The sequence below is a fragment of the Schistocerca serialis genome, chromosome 1, assembly GCF_023864345.2.
Source record: "Schistocerca serialis cubense isolate TAMUIC-IGC-003099 chromosome 1, iqSchSeri2.2, whole genome shotgun sequence".
Lineage (NCBI taxonomy): Eukaryota > Metazoa > Arthropoda > Insecta > Orthoptera > Acrididae > Schistocerca > Schistocerca serialis.
Window position 1 is genome coordinate 944,905,130 of NC_064638.1, and position 23,099 is coordinate 944,928,228.

A 23,099-nucleotide genomic window follows, 5' to 3' on the forward strand; every position below is an offset into this window, starting at 1 on the left:
TGACTGCTGAAATAGTGTGCCCATTAGACACTATGGACTGGCACTACACGTGGACTTTTCGATTATATTTTATGTTTGAGTGGTAAGTGACAAGTTCCTATGGGAGCAAACTGCTGAGGTCATTTGTCCCTGGGCTTAAACACTACTTAATCTAACAAACTATCTTACGCTAAGGACAACACACGCACCCATGCCTGACTGAGGACTCAAACCTCCAATGGGGGGAGCAGGGTGAACCATGGCAAGGCACCCTAGACCGTGCTACCCCATCCAGCTGTTTGAGTGTAGTTATAGTTAACTTTATGATTGATTATATAGCACGTGTAGTCATTTAGATACGAAGAAGATACACATACCTCCAATACAATGTTTGCAAGACTAATTACACATTCTGATGCAAAGGGTGTGTGAACATATTTCAAGCTTCCTCTGCTAGATCTATGATAATTTTGGAATAGTGTTACCTGTATGTCACAATTAAAATATTTTTTTCTCTCAATCAAAATACAAAACAATTTTAACTGTACAATATCTAATACCCAAAGTTATTTAAGCATAATGTAGTGGCATTTCAGTAATTTTAGCATTTCAGTAATTTTTGAGTCACAACAACACATTTTGGAGATGTTTAATTTTGCATCCTAGTATTACAATTAATATATTATAAACTTACTGAAAACTTTACTAGTGGGAAACTATGTACACAAATGAGCAAGGGTAAGTTCTTCGTTATTGTATCTTTGATTTACTGAAAGTTTGTTTACCACTCAGTAATACTAATAGTGCCAAAGCTGCAAAATATAAGTATAAGAAACAATGTAACTACTTGAGGGACTCAATCTTTCTTATTATTAATCTGACAATTATTACTAAAACTCTAAGTACTATTCAGGATAGAACTTAACGTTTCTTCTTTTTTGTAAGCAGTTTAAGTTACAAGGTGTTTTTCTAAAAATACATATTTCTGAAGCAATAAGTGGACAAAATTGCAGTTTTATGGGAATATGCATACAATGAATACTCAAGAGGCATTAATACTGCAACTCAGTGACGTTACAGCAGAAAGTGAAGTTTCATCCAAAAGGTAACAGCAAATAATAAAAATATAAAAAACTACATGGGTGAGAAAGACTGTAGTCAACAACAGTTAAATAGAATAAGAAAATGCTAAAGTATGTAATACATTTAGGGCTGCTAGAGAAACGTTATTTGAAGAAGTAGCAAATAGCCTCAATGAAAAAGTTTACAGCATGAAAACTGTACGAAGTACAGATAATGAAAAAGACCATCTGAAGAGAAATGAAAGAGCAGGATACAATGACACATTACTTGTCTTAATAATAATAATAATAATAATAATAATAACAGTAACAACAACAACAACAATAATAATAATAATAATAATAATAATAATAATTTCAATTTCACGTGGCTCAATGACTTGCTGCAAACTTTTTAATTGGACAACACTTTCGGCGACTTGCATGTTCCTAAAATACCCCAGAAGTCCTGGCAGGGAATGATGACCTACAGTTTAATGTAGGATCTAAACCATGTGTTGTTCCTGAAGAATCTTTACCTCAATGAGAGGTGAAGACTAAGTCAACAGTAGACTGAAATAGTGTGGCCCAGATGGGATTTGATTAAGTGACCTTTTGGTTCCCAGGTATGTGCTTTAACACTAGGTCATCAAGTCCAACTAGTCTCAATGACAAAACAGAAATGAGGGCTCCACTCAGTTTAACATTTTTATTTTGCTGTACCTTTTTTCCCCCTCTCACATCTTGCCATTGAGTTCCAAATTTGTCATTCCTCTTGCTGACTCTTCATATCCTCTCCTTTTTTTTAATATTCATATAAGTAGGCAACAAACTTCAATGACTTGTTAAAGGGTCACTTCGCTTTTTTCCACTACCAGGAAGTACAGTCTTCTTCATTTACCCATATCATATAATGGGAATATTGGTAAGAAAAAACAAAAACTGAAAACTCTAAAGAGACTTCTCCATTTCACCTATTTTAAAACATGTTTACTTATCTTCTGTATTTTTAAGCAGGATTCCACATGTATGTATGTAGTACATATTAATACCACTGTTACTTTCTATTTATAACTAGTTCAATATAAAGGAATATTGTACAAATCTCGATATGCTTAGCTATTCACGAGAATAAATGTGACAGCATTCTGTAAGGTATAAAACGAATTCAATTCAAATTCAACAAGGAGAGTATTGGGATATAAAGCTTTGTGGGATTATATACCAGTCACCCCGTTTCTACAGAGTGAGTGTTTCCTTAACTTACTAGCATCTTACACAGCTTGTGTAGCGTAATTTTGCTTGTCCATTGTGTAATACTGGGGAAAATGTCAGTAAATAGCAGCTGCTTCTGCTGCAACATTAAAGAGTGTGTGTGTGTGTGTGTGTGTGTGTGTGTGTGTGTGTGTGTGTGTGTGTGTGTGTGTGTGTGTGTGTCTAGCACCCTACATACGTATCTCAAATGAACTAGACAACAATACTAATCCATTCTGTAGCACAAAGCATTAACTACAATCAAAATTATTGTCCTTTAAATGGCACACAGCAAGCAGTTAGGGGGAGGCCAGACTCACCCTCACTACTGTTGCCATGTCCAGTGCACTTCGCCACACAAATTGGACACGAGTGAGGTACGAACGCCAACACTAGAACAAGTAATCATCACTAGCAAGATTCACCTAGACCAATTCTAGTTTCTCTTGCCATTGTCTTTTCCAATTGTAATCAGGTGGCTACAACTCCCCTTTCCCTCATGAGTGAAAAGTCAGCTTCATTATCTGCCACTGTACATCAATAATAATATTACAATCTTAAAATTTCTGAATACTTTGCTATCCCAGTAGCCTCACTGTCCAATCTAAGCAGTTCGTACAAAACCTCATATCCCACAGAAGTGTTAATAGTACCTTTATCATTTTTCAAGAAGCTAAAATCTGTATCTTTGCATTACCAATGTTAAAAATACTATCTGAATCGTCCAGCAGAAATTACACTTAAACCTAAACTTAAAAATTAAATTTATACTTGCAAGCTACATGCCACACTGAAAAAATACAGACAGTAATAGCAAGACAATATAAATTACCGAATTGCCATGTAATTTACTGTGTTACAATGGAACACTTGAAACCACAATAGTATTCTACCTTCTGATAAAATAAATGTTTTCACAAATCACTGCAGAAAATACTGAAGCCTGTACAGATTTTTGTTATTCAGAGTATCACATTTCCCTGTTATCCCACATACAAACACACACACTATTCTTTTAATACTGGTCAGTATTCACTGGAATAAAAGATTGTCTATATTTCAGATGACTACTTTACTTTCTAAATTTTTTTTAGCATCAATTACACACAAAACATTCAAGAAAATATAAAAGAAAAGCTAACACTCAAGGAAACAGAAAATTCGCTGGGTATAACTTCACATACGTGCACTGTCCTCTATCCTTTTGCTCTCTTACACAAGCAAATAAAATGATTCACAGCAAATCATAACTGCTGCAGTGCCAAATGCAGAATCACAAAAAATGCATGTCTGAAGGTTAATATGGTCACTCATCAACAAACTGAATAAAAATACAAACTTAAATGATGCATGCATTATCAGAATAATATTATCTTAAACTGTTGCACAATAAATACAAAGGTCAATGAACGTAACACTATCACATACTTCAGTCACTCTTGCAATAGGATTACTTGCCACAATATGGAAGAATGTGGTATGAGGCCACTAAGGCAAAGTAGAATTTTTTTGTACATTGCATGAAATGCAACTTTCCTGTTTTATATATGAGTGCCCCACATTTTCAATAAAAATTGAAACTGTTACGTCTTGCCTTTTTCATGATAGTATGTCAAGTATAAGTGTTGTCTTCTGTACGTCGTACACAATAGAATGACATACTGTAATACAGAAAATATGCAAGTTTGGAATTTGAAAGCTTTCAGTTACATTTATATTCCTGTTTGTCATTCTTGACGCAGTTTAGGAATCATAATTAGTTCTCAGAAAGGTGGAGTGAAGTTGTCACCAACCTGAAGTTTCATTTTAAAACCAAACTGCTTTACTAGGTGCAATCCTATTGGAGGTGGTATGCCCTTGCCTTCCTCTGACCTTTGAACTGATGTACCTAGTCATTTAAAAGAGAGACCAACAGTTTAACAAGGACTATGAACCAACTCCGGCAGTTTTCACAGTAAAAAACATTGTCAAAAGTGAAAGAAGTCACCAGGAATCAAACTACAGACCTTCGGGAAAATAAACTAGCACTTAACCACCGAGCCATACTATCAACACAAAACTTCTGTAACTGACATATACAATACTAAGTATGACTGGATAAGCCTTACTTTCCTACAGTACAACATATGATTCGTTGGATGTTGAATATGTAACTAATATTGTGTTTTTACACAGTTTTCCATTACACCCAGCTATGAAAATCTTAAGATGCCTCCTTAATTTCATATGCAATGTGTCTCCCACAAAGCAGAGCCACCAAATTTAAGGAACTGTGACATAGGATTTAAAACATTTAAATTACGACTGCAAATCAGTAAGAAAGGAGAAAAGATATGACTAAAGAAAAATACATTTCGCTTAGAAAGTTTGAAAACTGTTAATGATATAAGCATGTTTCTTTTAATAGCATCTATTGTGTATTCATTTGCATCACAATGTTTTAACCATGTCTTAGGTGCAGCAAATGTGAAGTAACTATAACATATAGGAAGCAGAATTTATAATTAGGCTCTGTCACTTCCTCTTCCAATGCAAGTATGTATCACAGTCTGCCCCAAGGGTGACAAATTCTACGTTTTACAAAACACTGAAACTTGAAAATGTACTTTGAAAATGTCAGTATTTCCCAAATTCAATGACAAAAGACTTATTCTGAAAAGCTGCTACAACAATTTGTTTTAAACATTTCACTCAAGGTCACAGTTCCTCAAATAGGAAACCAAAGCAAACTACATAAAGAAAAAGAAAACTCAGCAGCTACGAACCTCCGAGTCAAGCATGTTTTTTATGTTATGCATTTCCTTGAAATGCAATGTAGTTTCCCCACCAATCTGCAGTGTTGTCACACTACATCTTAAGCATGATATAAGTAACATACGAAACAGCAAATTACCACCACATGTAAAATACTTTCTCAATAAGCTTTTATGCATCCCTCTTTTAATCCCAGAGATAAATATTACTCTTATGCTGAAAAATTTGTTTAAAAATGCCAATAAAAAGGCATTCATCTATTTTTTGTGTTAATTATTTTTCCCATGAAGACAACAAAATGGGGTGACTGATTTAGTGGAAAGTATTGGAAAATTCCTTGCACAAAAAAGAATACTTGCCTGAATACCACCTGTAAATATTTAATCATACTGAAACTATTTAACATCCCACCATCTGCAATCCAGTATGCAAAATCTGTAGGCTTCTTTAGCAATAAAAGGGGAGAGGGAGGGAGGAGTACCTAAGTTCTTAAGCGTGAGTCAAGACCACACACACACACACACACACACACACACGCACACACACACACACACACACGACCCCCCCCCCCCCCCCACACACACACACACACACACACACACGCACACACACACACACACACACACACGCACGCACACACACACACACACACACACACACCTGCAAGGTGTTATACCCAAGCCAGGGAAATTCTTTTTCAGTGTTGAATAGACCACACGCAGCCTGTGTTAATCAATACAATCTCTTCAATCAGCTGAACAGTATCCAACGTCAATACCAAAACCAAACTGCTCTGTGATGGCTATGTTCTGCAGATACAGGAAATCTAAGAGGAGTGATTTTTATGCACCTAGAAGAAGACAAAAACTACTGACTTGAAGAAAGAGTTAGTTCTCTTTTTTTGACAGGTTGGTAATAGCCACGCTCTTCCATATGAACAGGAAGCAGCATTCCTTCCAAAAAGAAAAATTCCTGCCAAGGATTTAGAAATGAGGGGGAACAGGAACAGGATTTTTGAATTATGGTTTAGCACCATTACAAGATTGAGCTTTTGGATTTGTTAATTAGTCTAACAACAAGCAGTTTAAATCTGGCACCATAGTTGGTCCCGAGTTCTAGTGCAAGGCTGTTCATATTCTCTTGCCCACAGAATACAGAATAGTGTCATTTATCTTTAGAATATGGCATGTTCAAATAAGCTCCTTACAAGAGATACTCATGTCTTTTTGATTGGACAGTCCAGGTTGTACAGTACTATGTACATTTGCAATTCTGTGTGTGAAGCACTAGACTGCACTGCACTACTTCATGTCACTTTCTGTCTGGAATGTGAATGTTATCTGTGTTGTGCCTCAGCAGTTTCCTGATGACACCTCTTCCAACTACACTGCTGGGTTGAAAGTGACAGGATTGTGGTTTGAATCTGAATTATTACGTATCAGGGGTTCACACGCCTATATGGTCCATTGAAAAACATATATCTCTACTAACTTCTCAGACACTGATAAAGAGATTCCATTCATTAGGGGGAATAATACTGATCACATCGCTTTGTCATATGAATTTGTGGTGTCATGGATGAACATCTACACCATGCCAAACCTTCCCATGCCAAATCTTAAAACTTCCACTGACTACTTTACCCACAGCATAAAGTGCATCAAAGGCTCTCTGTAGGCATGTGTGCTATGGGTCCTGTAGATTACTCTCTTTTGTAAAGGGAATACAACTAGAAGCTTTCATGTGACGTGTCGACAAGTACAGAGCCCCACCATGTAAGCCAGCCTATTTTTCAATTCTGAAAACAATAGTTTTGTTTATCCTGGTTATGCTGTCAAATATTAAGGCAATGTAAATGGTATCACCATCCAATGAGTGTTCTAATTAATACATTTCAGCAAGAATACCTCTGTTGTTTCTCAGTAATACAAGAAATGGCAGCTGGTTCTAAGGGCCCTTTACTAGAACAGTAGAGGCAAGCTGATTACACGAAAATTAGCATGATGACAGCGCCTGATGCTTGGCTTATTTTTCTTGTGATAAACATTCACATTACAGTTGTGAAATAGTCCTAAGAATAATAGCTTGTGAACACATTGGCAGCACATTTTTGATAATAAGGGAGTAGTCATAGTGGTGGCACAAAGAAAAACCAACAAATGGCTATATTTTGCATGCAATAGTCTCATACTATTCCTGGAGACAATGAAATAAACTCATATTTACAAACACACTGTTTTCAGTGCTCACAGCGACACTCCATAACACATCCACTACTTTTTTTCTTAATAAGCTGAGTAGCAGACTCTGCTCTTTGCTTCGATTAAGTCCAGCTGGTTCCATAATAAACTCAACGCTTGAAAACAATATTGGTCTTATGATAATTACAATTTGGTGGTAGTCCATAAGGAAGTGCTTGACAATTGTTTATTCAATGGCTCAAGTTTGGCATTACACCTATGTTCTTTGGGTTTATCCTTGAGAGTCTTACAGTCAGTCAGACATAAGACATGCCACAATGACATGTTGAAAGATAAAATAATCATTTTTTGAGTCTCTTATTGTCTTTAAAATTTCAGTTTTTCTCTACATTTGAAGATTTTCTGCTGCTGTCAGGAATTCATACAAGCTGTATCAACAATATTTGGTAAATTCAAGAAACATGACTTGTTAACAGTTTCAGGCAATCCTGATAGTTATTTCCTTCTGAGTAGCTTTCTCTCACACCTGTTTCTGTACCTGACTATGAGCAAGTCTGCCATGGCTCCGCTGAACAGTGGAGGTGTAGAGGAATACCAGGTCATGACCCTCAGTCTACAACTGCAGTGCAGCTCTTTCAAGCGTAGTATCATTCTCAGGCCATCTTCTCCTCCACCTCACAGGTAAGGCCAGACCTGGCTTGGTCATCGTTGGACTGAGAATGCAAAAAGGAGTGGGAAGATACATCACAGAATATACACAGACAATGTAACACAGCTCTATTCTCAGAATAATTCAAAACAGCAAATCAGATGTTTACTTTTACGAGGGTGGTTTGAAAAGTTCTCAGAATGGCATAGAAAAACAAAAAGCACTTAAATCAATGAAACTTTTTTTATTTTTCAATGTAGTCTCCTTGTAGATTAATGTACTTGGTCTACCGATGTTCGAGTGCCTTGATCCCATCTCAAAAATGAGTTTCCTCCAGGCCTGCAATATAGTTGTCAACTCTGGCTGTCAATCCTTCATTTGAAGTGAATCTTCGTCCACCAAGAAAAATTTTCAGTTTTGGGAAAAGATAGAAGTCTGATGGGGCCATATGAAGTGAACAAGGCGGGTGTGGCAACAATTCATACCTTAGATTGTGTAATTTTGCCATGGCGAAGGCATGTGTGCGGAAGTGCATTGTCTTGATGGAAGATGACTTTCTTCCTTGCTAAACCTGGCCTTTTTTCGCATTTCTATTGTTGCAATTTGTCCAAGAAGTTAGCGTAGTATTCTCCAGTAATTGTTTGCCCAGTAGGGAGATAATACACTAACAGAATCCCCTTCACATCCCAGAACATTGATGCCTTGACCTTTCCCGCCGAAGGAATTGTCTTTGCTTTCTTTGGTGGCGTAGTATCAGCATGTTTCCACTGCTTTGACTGTTGTTTTGTCTCTGGGGTGTAGTAGTGCACCCAAATTTGATCTGTGACCACAAACCGGCACAAAAAAAATCTTGTTCATTTCTCCTAAAACAGGCCATTTTTCTGACATGTCCATTCTCATACATTTTTTACCCTGCATCAAGAGTTGCAGCTCCCATCTTGCAGATAATTTTTTCATTTCTAATTCTTCACTTAAAATGTGACATACCCCTTCAGATGACATCTCGCAAGCATGAGCAATTTCACGCACTTTCAATCGGCGATCCTCCATGACCATTTTGTGCACTTTTGCAATGATTTCTGGAGTAGCGACACATCTTGGCCGACCACAGCGCAGATCTCCATCTAAGCTTCCCAACCAAATTTAAATTCATTTGTCCGCTTGGCAACAGTTGAACATGAAGGAGCAGAGTCCCCCAGTGTATTCTGGTAGTCAGCATGAATGTCCTTTGTTTTCATACCTTCCTTTACGAAGTACTTAATCACTGCTCGAATCTTTTTTTCCCCATCTTTTTGTGCCACCTCACCCTCCTTGCGCTCTGCTCTCTACCTGTGCACCAACTGGTATTTTCCCCCTTCTGCTCCACATCTCCCTCTCCCATCTCCCACAGCCTCCCAGCATAGCACCTAGTACCCCTCTCCTGGCACAGCTAGTTCCTATATGGTCTGTCAAACAGCAATGATTCCTCTTCCCCATATGTACCCTGCTCTACCTCCCCTTTCCCCACCCCACCCCATTCCACATTGTTGCTCCTGTTCCACACATTTCACTAGCTTTCTGGCCAGAAAGGCTGGAGAAAGCAGTTACGTGTGTGTGACGTGTAATTCCTTGTGTGAATGTGGGTACATTTTTCATTTCTGAAGGAGGCCATGCCCGAAAGGTTATATGTAACGGTCTTTTTTGTCATGGCTGTCTGCAACAGTGTGTGTCATCTTTGTGGTGAGCAGCAATCTATACTTTCATAATACTGGTAATATTCCAACCTGGATTTTCCTTTGTTTAATTTGATCTTGTTGCTATGTAGATTTTTGCTGCTTCAAATGTTCAGTTTGTAGGATAAAGTACTCATTTTTACGATCTCCTGGAGCTCTGTTAATGTTATTTGGCTATGCTTGCTTTGACATTGGGTCAGCCCTATGAATCACCATCCTCGGCATAAGATTTCCTTGGGAGTGATTAAAACAGCTTCAGAGAATAATATTTCAATTTAAAAAAGAACAATTGTTATTAATGAATTGTAGTAACCTAAATATTTACTACTGTTCCAAACTGCTGGAGGATCAATCTTATGAAGTAACAATGAGAATGTACATGATCTAGGCTGGATTCAGGGCTACACAGCTATTAATGTGTGGCATTTCCTAACTCCTTCAGGAGGCAACTTGATTGGTTTTCAAAAGTGTTTCTTTCTATGTTCTCTTAAAAAGGTCGGTGAGATTGGGTGCTATCACAGAGCTGTCAAACCGGGAGTGTTTCACCATTGCCTGGACAATCTTTACCAGACAACAGTTTTCACTGTGATAGTTAAAATGTACTACACCAATAGCACAAATTAGTCTTATTTACTATGTACTTGTGTAAGCAGTTGATAAAGGCCAATAAAACACACAAATTTTCTTCATTTGTTCTCTTTCTACATACTTTAGTATAACGACTCAGCTAAAATTTTCTTTTGATAAATTGCACAGAAACTCCATGAAGTTACATCCGACTCTGGAATCTGTATGCCTCTTCATGGAACGGGTTGCCTCCTGTAATTGAGCTCTAGTCCTTTCCATCCAAATTGAGCTACCTATTCTGTATTGTCATTCTAAGACAATCTTTTGTTCATCAGCGGTCCTCGCTTTCTCACATTGCGGTTTATGGTTGAAGTGCTTTGACTCTCAGAAAAATTCTGCAAGTAGCAGTCCTTCAGGTGTTATCTCAATTGGAGCTATCCAGTTGACAAGATGTGTCACTTCAAGGGGCACATCAACATTTTTGACGGGAGCTTCACAATTTTCTATGCTTTCCACTCCTAGTGAGGTAAAGCTGTGGCAAAATACTAGTTGTATTCAGTGTTGTGTTGCAATGTCAATTGGGGTTCACCCTTGTCCCCTTTAGGTGGGTAGAATGTCAAATGGGCCCACTTGGAACAGGAGAGGCACCACAGGACTTTCACAAATAAATTCATAAAACTTTGTCAGCTTGACCAGGAAGGATTCAGGATTCACACTCATAGCAGTGGAATTTCTAAAACAAAACAAAATAGTTTTTTTTAACATGTGAAATTTCATAATTTTTTTATTTACTATTGGCTGCATTTGTTGCTATATGTACACTTTTCTTCATAAGTAAGAGATATTTTTCTTCGATGAATTTTACACAGCATACAAACCATACTTACAGGTGTAGTAAACTCTAGAACTTATTTCATTTATGAAAAAATGAATGAGCTGTTACATTTTAAACTTCATGTTAAGAAAAACTCAAATTTTATAATTAATTATCTCAATTTTTACCACAGCTTTTAATAGATTTGGAAAATTTTACAGTATTGCATTAACGAGTTTGTGTTAAATAAGCATATAAAGTTTGAAAGTAATAGGATATTTATTTTTGATGTTACATGTACCTATGTACAGAAATTGGGTTTTGCGGAAAATGGCCGTTAAAGTTTCTGCTTGTATTGGGCATTCTTTTAGAACTGTCAAGCACCTGAGCAGGTTCTTTTTCATTTTCTGGATCAGTTTTCTTCCTTTTCACATTCTTATGATGCACTCTTCTTGGTTTTATCACCTCTAAAAACGATTTGTCTGCTGTCACTACACGCTCTCTGTCTATCACACACAAAGTTTTGATGCAGTTCACTCCGGACTTAATTTCCATTTACTCTAAAACATATTTCCTGCTTTGCACAACATCATTAAAACATGAAACTGCATCATGAACAACAATATCAAGTGCATTTCTTCCCACAAATATGGTTTTTGGCAGTCTTTCCCATACATATGGGCTAAAACTTTCATTTGGGTTTTGGGTACCGCCATTAAGACCTTTGCAAGATCCCTGTTCATAGGTTTGATGGCCTCCATTATAGCAGTTGGTACAGAATTCATGTGATGGTATTCTTCACCACCAGCAATTGATCTTTGGTAGTAACACCACGATTCACTTCCTTTTGGGCACTAGTTGCAGATAGGGGTTATTGTCTGTGGACATTTTGTGGAAGTATAAGGCCCAAACCACTTGCTTCATATTTTTCTAGTCCCCTTATTGCCAAGCCATAATATGTATGGAGCTTGTCCATTTCTGAATCCATCAGTCGCCCTCTCCCTTTTATTCCCTTCCCATCAGATAATTTCTTTCCTGACACAGCTTGTCTCAGCCTTGTAAGTCTAGTGCCAAGTTTTTTCTTTACATGTCCCACACATTCTAACTTCTGCACAGTCTCCGCTCCACATGGAGCACGTTTCTGAACCTCAAGGAAATCTTTACTATCACCATCACCAAGCTACTTCACATATCGCAGGCCCCAAGAGGCAATAGATCTGGTAAACAAGCTGTCAACTCCCTGCACTTCCATACCTCCACTTGAGCCTTCATAGTTCATATTACATTCATGATATGGAATCCCTTTCACACAACTATGACAAAATTTGCTCAACACTTCAACATCTGGTACTTTGCCAGTGTCAACAGATGCTGTTGGGACAACACAATTCATTGAAGTAAGCCCTCTCTTTGCCAGGTACCATCAAAATTTGCCACTATGTTCCTGCCACTATCATTTTCAATAATATTCTTCTGCAGCACTTTTCATTGGTGATTCTGCAACATCTTTCACAGCCCCCAAGCAGTAATCCATAATATCTCTAAAATTTTCCTGGAGGTGGTGGAAGATTCATCACTGCACAAAGTGTTCTTGCTGCCTTCTGTCGCCTACCAACACAGCACAGGCCATATGCTACCATCAAATTCACATAAAAACCTTTGTTTACATTTTTAATACTGTGCAAGACACGCCAATGTTGAATTTGCTGCATATCACAGATAAGTTTGTTGTAAGGTCTTTCCTGGTACACTCTTCTTCCACCAAATCAATGCTTGCACATAACATTGTCCAATATTTAACTGTGACAGTACATTATCACCAACAATAATATTACCCGAACCTTCAGATTCACAACCTCCATAACCTTCAGATTCACAACCTCCATTTTCATTGGCAACAAAAAACAAGATTCCTTCTTGAAGCACTCGGCGGTGGTTTGTTTACCGGCTCTGAGATGTTGCAGTCTTGAGCCACTGGTGTAACATTTGTACTAGCAGCCTTTACTGTGTATCTGTTGCTCTGGTGATGATGTCTACAGTTAAATCAATGAATTCTAGGCGTCCTGTGTGTCAATATGCCACAAACGAACACAAAACAACAGTCAAATGAAAATCGTTTTGAAATATACACCACCACACTGCAAGCCTTAATAATAATAATAATAATAATAATAATAATTAGCATTCAGATTCTACAGAGCGAAATACTCGTACAAGGAAGAACACTTTGCAAAGGGGTGTGGCACTGCAGCTTGGTACAGTTAAGGCAAAATAACATGCATTATAATCTCTGAAATATATATGTTTTATAAATCAAACTATTCAGGGAGATGTGCGCTACAGAATAGGCATATTTTTGAAAAACTGACATCCTACTCCCCCTAGTGACTTCATCTGTATTAAGAATGATTCACTCTCTTCATCCGACTGTACTCTCTCTCATATTTCCACACACACCAGTGTTCAATAAATTCTACCAAAAGAAGGGCATTGTTCTAATCTGTGCTACCTCTGTTGGTGTAAAGTTATCGAACAAGTTTCCTTTTCACACTGCAGAAAATTGTGATATACAAATTAGTTATGTAGTCAGTATACCTTAGTATGTGGAACATATTTTACCTTTCGCATTAACTTCGTTCCCTGTTATAAATAGCTGTAAAAGATTCTTCAAACAGTTCTTTAATTGGACTATTTATACTCTTGTTTCTGGATGTTTTCTTCAGGCCTCCTCCAGTTTAGATAGTGATATACTTCTCTTAGTTGCATCTAAATCTACATTTGTTTCTGGCACGAAACCATATGGTATGTGTCAGAAAATACAACCGTATCAATGCCGTGTTGCTCTGCTTGTGGATGGTGCCCACAAATAATTAAAATATGCATTCACTGCTGAGATGGTTAGCACGCTTGTGATATCATGCACATCTACATCTATATGCATACTCTGCAATTCACACTTAAGTGCCTGGCAGAGGGTTCATCAAACCATTTTCATACTACTTCTCTACCATTGCACTCTCGAATGGCGATGGGAAAAAGGAACCCCTAAATCTTTCCATTCGAGCTCCGATTTCTATTATTTTATTATGATGATCATTTCTCACTACATAGGTGGGTGTCAACAAAATATTTTCGCATTCGGAAGAGAAAGTTGGTGAGATCTCGCCACAAAGAAAACCACCTTTGTTTCAGTGGCTGCCACCCCAACCTGCATATCATATCAGTGACATTCTCACCCCTATTGCGCGATAACACGAAACAGACTGCCCTTCTTTGCACTTTGTCGACGGCCTCCATCAATCCCACCTGGTGAGGATCCCACACCGCACAGCTATATTCCAGCAGAGGATGGACAAGTGTAATGTAGGCTGTCTCTTTAGTGGGTTTGTCGCATCTTCTAAGTGTTCTGCCAACAAAGCGCAGTCTGTCTCGGCTTCCCCACAATATTATCTATGTGGTCTTCGCAATTTAAGCTGCTCATAATTGTAATCCCTAGGTATTAGTCAAATTGACAGCCCTTAGATTTGTGCAGTTTATCATATACCCTAAATTTATTGGATTTCTTTTAGTACCCATGTGGATGACGTCGCACTTTTCTTTGTTTAGTGCCTATTGCCACTTGCCACTTTTCGCACCATACAGAAATTCTCTCTAGATCATTTTGTAATTGCAATTCATCGTCATGATTTTACTAGATTGTGAATTACAGCATCATCTGCAAACAATCTAAGGGGGCTGCTCAGATTATCACCTAGATCAGGAAAAGACCTTTCGTCAAGTGAGCGGTTGTATACGATTGCTAAGAGGGGCACTACTGTGTCTGCATATTCTGAAAGGAACCTCACTGCTATACCATCTGGACTGGAAGACTCGCCTTTCTTTAGTGATTTGAGTTGTTTCACAACACCTAAGGTACCTACTTTTATGTCACTCATGCTAACAGCTGTCCTGGTTTTGAATTCTGGAATATTTACATCAACTCCTTTTGTGAAGGAATTACGGAAAACTGTATTTAGTAACTCCACTTTAGTGGCACCATCATCGGTATCATTTCCATCACTATCGCGCAGTGACTATATTGACTGTTCTTTGCCACTGGTGTATTTTACATACGACCAGAATCTCTTTAGTTTTTCTACCATATTTTGAAACACTGTTTCATGTGGAAACTATTAACAGCATCTCACATTGACATCTGCACTAAATTTCAAGCTTCCGTGAAACTTAGCCAATTTTGCGTTCTTTTGAATTTGGCATGCTTTTTTCATTGCTATCAGTCCCATCTCTTATTAACTTATGCGGTATGAATCTATCTATTGCTGTCGGTCCTGTATCTTTGAATTTGAGCCATATCTGGTCTACACTTACATAATTAGCTTGGAAGGAATGGAGACTTGCTCTTAGGAAGGCATCAAGCGAATTTTTATCTGCTGTTTCAATAGATATATTTTGCATTTATTTTTATGGTTTTGGTTGATATGGTTTTGAACCTCGCTACAATGACCTTGTGTCCACTAATCCCCATATCCCTTACGACGCTCTGTATTAGATCAGGATTATTTGTGGCTAAGAGGTCAAGTGTGTTTTCGCAACCATTTACAGTTCGTATGGGCTCGTGAACTAATTGTTCAAAGTAATTCTCAGAAAAAGTATTTAGTACAATTTCGGAAGATGTTTTCTGTCTACCACCGGCTTTGAACATGCATTTTCGCCAACCAATGTCTGGTGGTGGTACAAATTTTCACTGCCAATATTTGGCTTGAAAAGGAAAAAGATGCGGGTTCTTGCAGCTCCTGATCAGTAGGCTGTATACTGATGACATAGATTACATTTAAAAATTTCCATATCGTTTCAGGAAACGAGAGTATGTTAAGTATTTGGTGATTTATCTACCATGTTGCTATGTTAAGCTCGGCAATCTATTTATAGCACCACCATCTCAAAAGAGTATACTATGTACTGGCATTAGGTATGGTTCTCACCCTCTCTAAAAAAGAAGAATCCCTGTGTTCTTCAGGCATTCATCCCACTGAGTAATGAAATATTTGGCACTGCCATGCAAGCTGCTCTGATGGCACTCTGTTGAATGACTTTCTTTGGTTAATGAAACACACAAAATTTAACTAGACAAGCAAAAGCCACTGCATGCTTCAAGTGTATTTACTAATTTTTCTCTTCAAGATGTTGACAGAATAGGTATGTTGGATGGTAGTAATATGTTTACTAAGAGCGTCAAAAGCAGATTCTCTGAATTTTAACAGTAAACTGCTTTACATTGTGCAATGATTTTCTGTATTGCCTTGAGTTTTAAGATGCCCACAAATATAATTGCCTGTTTGTTATGCATCAGACAGTGATACCAGTTGAAATTTAAAGACTGAAAACCTTTGCCTTTTCCATTATGTTTTTCGATGCTGTTACTCCTTTTTCTTATTGTTCTTGTAGGCATGTGAAAACCTGTGATCATGCGATTTGTTTTAGTACAACGGAGCTGATGATTTAAAGGTAATAAGTTGTACAAAGTATTACTTTATAAATTTGTGCTCTTGTCTCATGCGTGTTTTTCTATTAATCTTTGCAAGACAGAAAACCTTGCGAGAACTCGACAATTAGTTCCAGATAATTGCGCTTACAAGAGGCTGCCGCTGTGTTCCGTTTTTATGGAGGTTCACTATCGAGGGCGGTGCAAAACAGATAACGTACCGAAGTTTATTACGATAGTAAATCTTACACATCGTCCACACATTGATGCCAGCACTGTCGGCGCCAGCATTCGTCAATTTTTATGGGACATGTTGACGCACAGATCGCGGCCAGTGCATTTGCGGTTTGAGCTTGAATAGTGTTGCTCCACTGTTCGTGAGATAAACAACGTTGGCGCCAATGTGTGGTCAGGTTATCGATATTGGACCTATTCCTTTGATATCGGAATGCCGACATGCAACAGAGTAGTACCAACATTGAAGCCAACGTTGGTTCCAATATATTTCAGCGATCCACACAATGTATGAACACTGTTGGCGCCAACGTTGGCACCAGTCTGTGAACCCGGCCTTAGCCATATTCCGCTTTATACTTCTGCTGATTTTAATATGACATATTCGTCGCTAAAGAAATTATAAAGCTGACTGTCGATTTGCTGCGTAGATTCAAAATCGTGCACAGCACACCACTTTGTTATTGCTTATTATTACACCTACCTGCGTGCTGGAAAACTGTTCCTGAGTCGAGGCTTCCACAGATGAAATGGACAGTGTCACAAAATCTGTCACTTAAAGTACCGTATGAAAGTGAAAATTTATTTTTGAGTGTGATCAGCAGCTGTCACCTAACCCACCAGTCGTCCATCCGCCGTGGTTCTTCCTTGATTTCGCTACGATATTCCGCCGTTTCAACCTCCCCATATACATGTACATAGTTCGCCAACAGTTAGCGACGGCACAGTTACTGGTTATTGCATTGCTTTATGCTCGGTTTACACTAGCAAGTTATTGCAGCAATTTACATCCGCGGAGGAACTTGCCGCGCGATTTGCGAGTGTAAACATATCTCAAGACGACTTGCGACCGTAGCAATTTATTGCTGAAGTGACTTGCACACGTTTTCCGCTTCCAGTGTAAACACCACGCAAGAAGTATCTGCAAGTAACTTGCAGCTTTTAGGATTTATTTCTATTTCTTGCAAGTAGGAAGCGCAAGTTATAGTTAGCATGTCGTCTGCATAACACTCATATTTAACATTTTACTTAATGTGGTGACTTAATTTTATTTAACCATCTTATGTATTAGATGCAAACAAATTTCAGAAATGGGGAAGAAACGGGGTGGATGAAGCAGGATACAGAACATTTTATTGAAGCCGTGGCGAGCTACCCCGAAATACGGAACGTGCATAACCGAGACTTTAAGGATAGAGTGAAGAAGATGAGCGCATTAAATGAAATCTCGTCGATTTCGACACATCTATAAAAGAAGTACATAGAAAGTCTGTTTACTTAGCTTGTCACTTTCCATTTTATGAGCATTAGAAGAAAAAAAACCATTTTTATAAGCATATCATTCTGTAAAATGCAGTTTATTTCAATGCAAATTTAATTTCATTGTTGTGTTTTCACATACCTTCAAATAATTTTCCCTTTTCAAGACGTTAAAATGGCTCTACATACATCGGGTACGATCAGAGAAATCGTGCTGACGGGAATATGAAACAAGTACATTAGGGACTTGTATGAGTCTCCTACAAAGAAAAGATTTCAAAATTCAAACTTTTTTTGGTTGTATGTTTCACATAAATAAATGAAATGCCTATTTTATTCCTAGCTCACCGGCAGCTATAAACCAGAGTGACTAGCAAACGTTCTTTTGCTGAAATAGCAGTACCGAAGTTTGTGTCTCGTTTTGATATGACTGGCGTTGTTAACATCAACAAATATTCCAGATCATTTGAGGACATTCTGCAAAAGTTTTCAAAAGTATCCACGCTCTCGATACTAAGTTCTTGCAAAAGGCACCAATTTGCGATGTTCTCATTATCTACTCTCTAACCCAAATACTTCTCTTTTTCTTTTTCACGTTTTGCATTACAATTACAAGAGATGCAGCATATCTCACCCGCCTACTTGTCATTTTACACTTCGGCTCACACTTGTAGTGGTACTGAAAGCATATGTGAACAGTATCAGCAAGTTGTTGACGCAAGTTTCTTGCCAAAGAACTTGTGGAAGAATCTTGCTTAATTCTTGCGCTGCTGTGTAAACACAGCTGCAAGAGGCTAGCAATAACTTTCAGTAATAACTTCTGCAAGCGACTTGCTAGTGTAAACCCAGCTTTAGATACGCGAATTTACACTTCACTCGGCTTGGTTGACTTACTGTTTTTTTTTTTTCCAGCTTTATTTCCATTTTGTGCAGGTGCGCTAAGTACGCCAACTGATTGAAATCCGGAAATGCCAATTACCATACACTATGCGGTATTGTTTTTTCTCGATGACGATGTAATATATACATAAAAGGAAATACGTGATTTTCAGCACTTAATCAGTAAGATGTGAAATACTTAAAATTATTTTAACATTTTAACAAACAATATATTTCACGTATTTTTAAGAGCATGATTGTTGTTTACTTGTTGAGAGCGATTTGCGGTTGGTGAATGTGGCATTCTTTAATTTCTTCATGCAGCAGAAAGCACACACTAATGCTTTACGAGTGGCAGATAGTACGGTTATGTACTTAACAAGTACTCATCGCCCTTTTTATGAATTAGTCCAGCTTCCATAGACTTTTCAATAAAAATCCTTAATTTCTCAACTATATTATGCATAGGTTCTTCGGAATGGGTTAGCAGACGAACGTGGTTTGCGATGTTAATCAGGTTTGATTTTACGCCTCTTTCACGGAGACGCAATATGGCTGTTGTTATTAGGTTTTCCTCAGTTGCCTGATGAACTGGTTTCGTATTTCTGATGGTGCGTGGAATGTCTTCATATCCTGCCCCCGTTTCCATTTTAAAGTGAACAGTTTCAGTGAATTACAACAGGAAAGAAATCTTCAATACCACAATAAATTTGAAGATACTGAAACAAACGAGGATATAACAAAAACGTAACAGATCAATCTTTTTCAGAGTATAATTTTAATTACACAGAGAAAACAAATCTGGCACTTTAAAAGAAACCCACACAAATTATTTCGTTGCGCCATTCGTTTCCTGTTGTTACTCGATTCTAAATCAAGGGTAGCAACGTAAGTTTTTATATAGTAACTTACAAATCAATTCCATTTTCCCTCGCGGGAAATTGTCTGTTGCTTTTCCAAACGATTGGGGGTTCACTTAAATAACGAAACTATTGGTACATTCAAAAGAGTTGCGCTCATGATCATTGGAGCTTCATGAATTAGACAATTACCCTACGAGTAAAGCAAACGTAGCTCAAAACGACTGTTGGATCTTCAAGATTCGAGATTTAAATAATTCTTAATAAAATGGAAAACTTCATACTACGTCTTGCCAAGAGGGTACAAATAAGGCGTACTTGGTCTCACTAAGCATTTTTTCATCATGCGAATGGCTCATGCAAGTTAATAAGAAACGTTTCTCAACCTGGGTTAACCAATTCATGTAACATTTCGCCATAAATACAGAGTCGTGAAACTTCATACGCAGTCAATTCACAATTTTGCAAGAATAATTTTTTTTCAGTAATAGCAATAATAAATAATAATAATAAACCTGGATTAAAATGCATTCTTTTTAACTTACAGATAAGAATAGGCTTAAGGAACTTATTCGATATTAGTAACAATTCCTTTAAACTTACTTCATTAATACAATAACTTTCCTATAGGTGACGGTAATTTTTAACTGGAAAGGTGCTTGAACAGTTGGTTGTAATAAAAAAAGTTTCGGAGAATTTCAAAACATGGCTGAATACACAGTAAAAGAAAGAAATGGTTTTCGGAGGATTTCAAAATGTGACTGAATATACAGTAACCGGCCATAATTTATCATTATTTAACCTGGTAAATGCCTAAGCGAGTTTATAACTCTAGGAGTTACCATTCAGATATATATGGTTAGATACGTTTCAGCAACCAATTGGTATTAAAATCTTGAGACTATGTTCCGGGAGACGAAAATGACGTAGTGGCTGGATATTTTTTAAGTAATTTGCAAGGTATTATTTTTGGACTTTAGAAGATAGGTGTAAACTATAAAAATATAAATATCTGTCATTGCTTGAGTCAAGCAATGTATTGCTTCCTCCTACGTTTAACCGAGGAAAAGACCAAGATAAAATTAGGATTCGAGACCACATGGAGGCTTACTAGCAATCTTTCTTCCCGCGAGGCATACGCGACTGGGAAATGGACAAGGTGGAGACGTGAGACTGGTACACAAAGTACCTTCCGCAATACACCGTGAGGTGGCTTGCCAAGTATGGACATGTTTGTATGGGCGCACGACAGCAACGGCCTTAGTGCTCGCGCGAAAACAGATTGAGACGAGTATCAGTAAAATACACAAAACGGGAAGAGAAAAAACAGCACGTAAAATACAGGTAACAAAAGTTGGAAAACTATGTGCGTACTCGCACAGAACCACGGAACGAAGTATTGCGTCAGCAGTAAAACATTAACGACACAGGAAGAAAGTGGTATAAGAAGCTAAGACAATATAGCAGATTGATGCGGCTGGCTTACCACAAGAATAAAAAAAGGAGAAGCTAGCCACTCTGGAACACACTAAAACCTCCAGCCCAAAAGTTTACGCAGTCCAGGCATCACGAAACTTTAAAACCTTAGTCACATTCGTCTCGTCATCAGCTAAAATAGAGGGCAGATCCCCACCAATATTTGCTTCTGCCCTTGCATCACGACATAAAATGCACTCTGTTAAAATATGGCGGACAGAGATGAGCACGCCACAAGCATCACAGAACGGGGGATTCTCTAGCCGTACTAAAAAGCTATGCGTGAGAGGGCAGTGCCAAATTGTAAGACGGGTGAGGGTCACTCCAACCCGTCTGAGCAACTGGCAGGAGGAACGCCACAGCCGGGTTGTTGATTTCAGCAACCACAGCTTACTGGCCGTTACAACCAGCCGTTCCCCATCCCACAACTGCATGCACTTCCTATGTAGTACAGCCTGCAAGGGAATAGGACACTGTGCCACATACTGTCCTCTGCAGGCCTCCTTGGCAGCCCGATCGGCCTGTTCACTTCCCCAGATCCCTACATGTCCTGGCATCCAGCAGAGTGACACCTGCTTACCTCCTGCCATTGGAGCACGTACAGTTGGTCATATATCAGCCGAACCAACTCCTCAGTTGGAGTACAGGTTCTGTAACGATTGTAAGGGACTAAGGAAATCCGAGCAGATGAGAAACCATTTGCCCCAAATACGACGCATCTGCTCCAGTGCCCTCAGGATCGCGTGGAGCTCCGCTGAGAAAACGGTATACTCGTCAGGAAGGCGAATCCTGGTGACATGGTTGGGGAACACGACAGAGCAGACAAGGGAATTCCCTTGTTTGGAGCCATCAGTGTACACTACTGTGAAACCGTAATGCATATCTAAAATGCTAAAAAACAGAGATTGAATTGTAAAATCTGACGTACGAGCTTTCTTAAGATTCGTCAAGTCTAAAAAGTGTGGGCTTCCAGAGAAGCCAAGGTGGAAATCTGCTTCCACCACGATGTAAAACATGAAGACCAACCACACCCATCTCTAGAAGGCAATGCTTTGCACAAATACCATAGGAACTCACTGCCTGTTGCCAGTTACGAAAACGCCTTTCCAGTGGAGGCTGAGCAATGGCATGGTAGGCGGGTGTCTATGGTGTGGACAGTGTTTTATATGCCTGGCAAACCGTAAGTAGCCGTCGCCGGACGTGAAGTGGCGGTTCACCATCCTCTGCACAGAGGGTTGGTATGGGGCTTGTTCTGAATGCCCAAGTTGGCCAACCGAATTCCTTCATGGTGCACCACGTCCAACATCTTTAAATAAGAAGGTCTCACTCCCATACAGCACTCACCCATAATCGAGCCGAGATCGCACATTTGCTCTGTAAAACCAGAGCAGACAAGTCCTGTTAGCTCCCCATGTACTCCAGCTAAGACATCTTAAAATAATACATAAAGCCTTAAGTGACCATTTTTTCAGGTTCTTAAGATATGGACCTTAGAGTCAAATATGAGTCCCAGGAACCTCACTGTGTCTTTAAAAGTGACAGTGTCCCTCATCTTCAACTCAAGAAAGTTTAAAATGGAACGAGAACGGTTAAATAGAAAACACACACAGACTTCTCGGCGTGAAACTTAAAACCACTCTTCTGCACCCATTTATACAAACATCGAAGAGTTAGTTGCAACTGACCTGTCGTTGTCTGGCTTGTTGTTGTTGTTGTTGGTCTTCAGTCCTGAAACTGGTTTGATGCAGCTCTCCATGCTACTCTATCCTGTGCAAGCTTCTTCATCTCCCAGTACCTACTGCAACCTACATCCTTCTGAATCTGCTTAGTGTATTCATCTATTGGTCTCCCTCTACGATTTTTACCCTCCACTCTGCCCTCCAATACTAAATTGGTGATCCATTGATGCCACAGAAC

At 38.5% G+C, this 23,099-nt stretch overlaps 1 protein-coding gene across 2 annotated transcripts in view; it reads right to left on the minus strand.

Moving 5' to 3' along the window:
• LOC126412546 (TRPL translocation defect protein 14) overlaps positions 1 to 23,099 on the minus strand; it is a 175,876-nt gene that overhangs the window by 68,848 nt on the left and 83,929 nt on the right. Inside the window, exon 5 of one of the 2 annotated variants that reach the window (XM_050082195.1) lies at positions 2,615 to 2,686. The exons of the other annotated variant lie outside the window; for it this stretch is intronic. Within the exon in view, the coding sequence (XP_049938152.1) occupies positions 2,615 to 2,686 (72 nt within the window). The remainder of the gene's footprint in view (positions 1 to 2,614; positions 2,687 to 23,099) is intronic. 2 annotated transcript variants of the gene reach the window in all.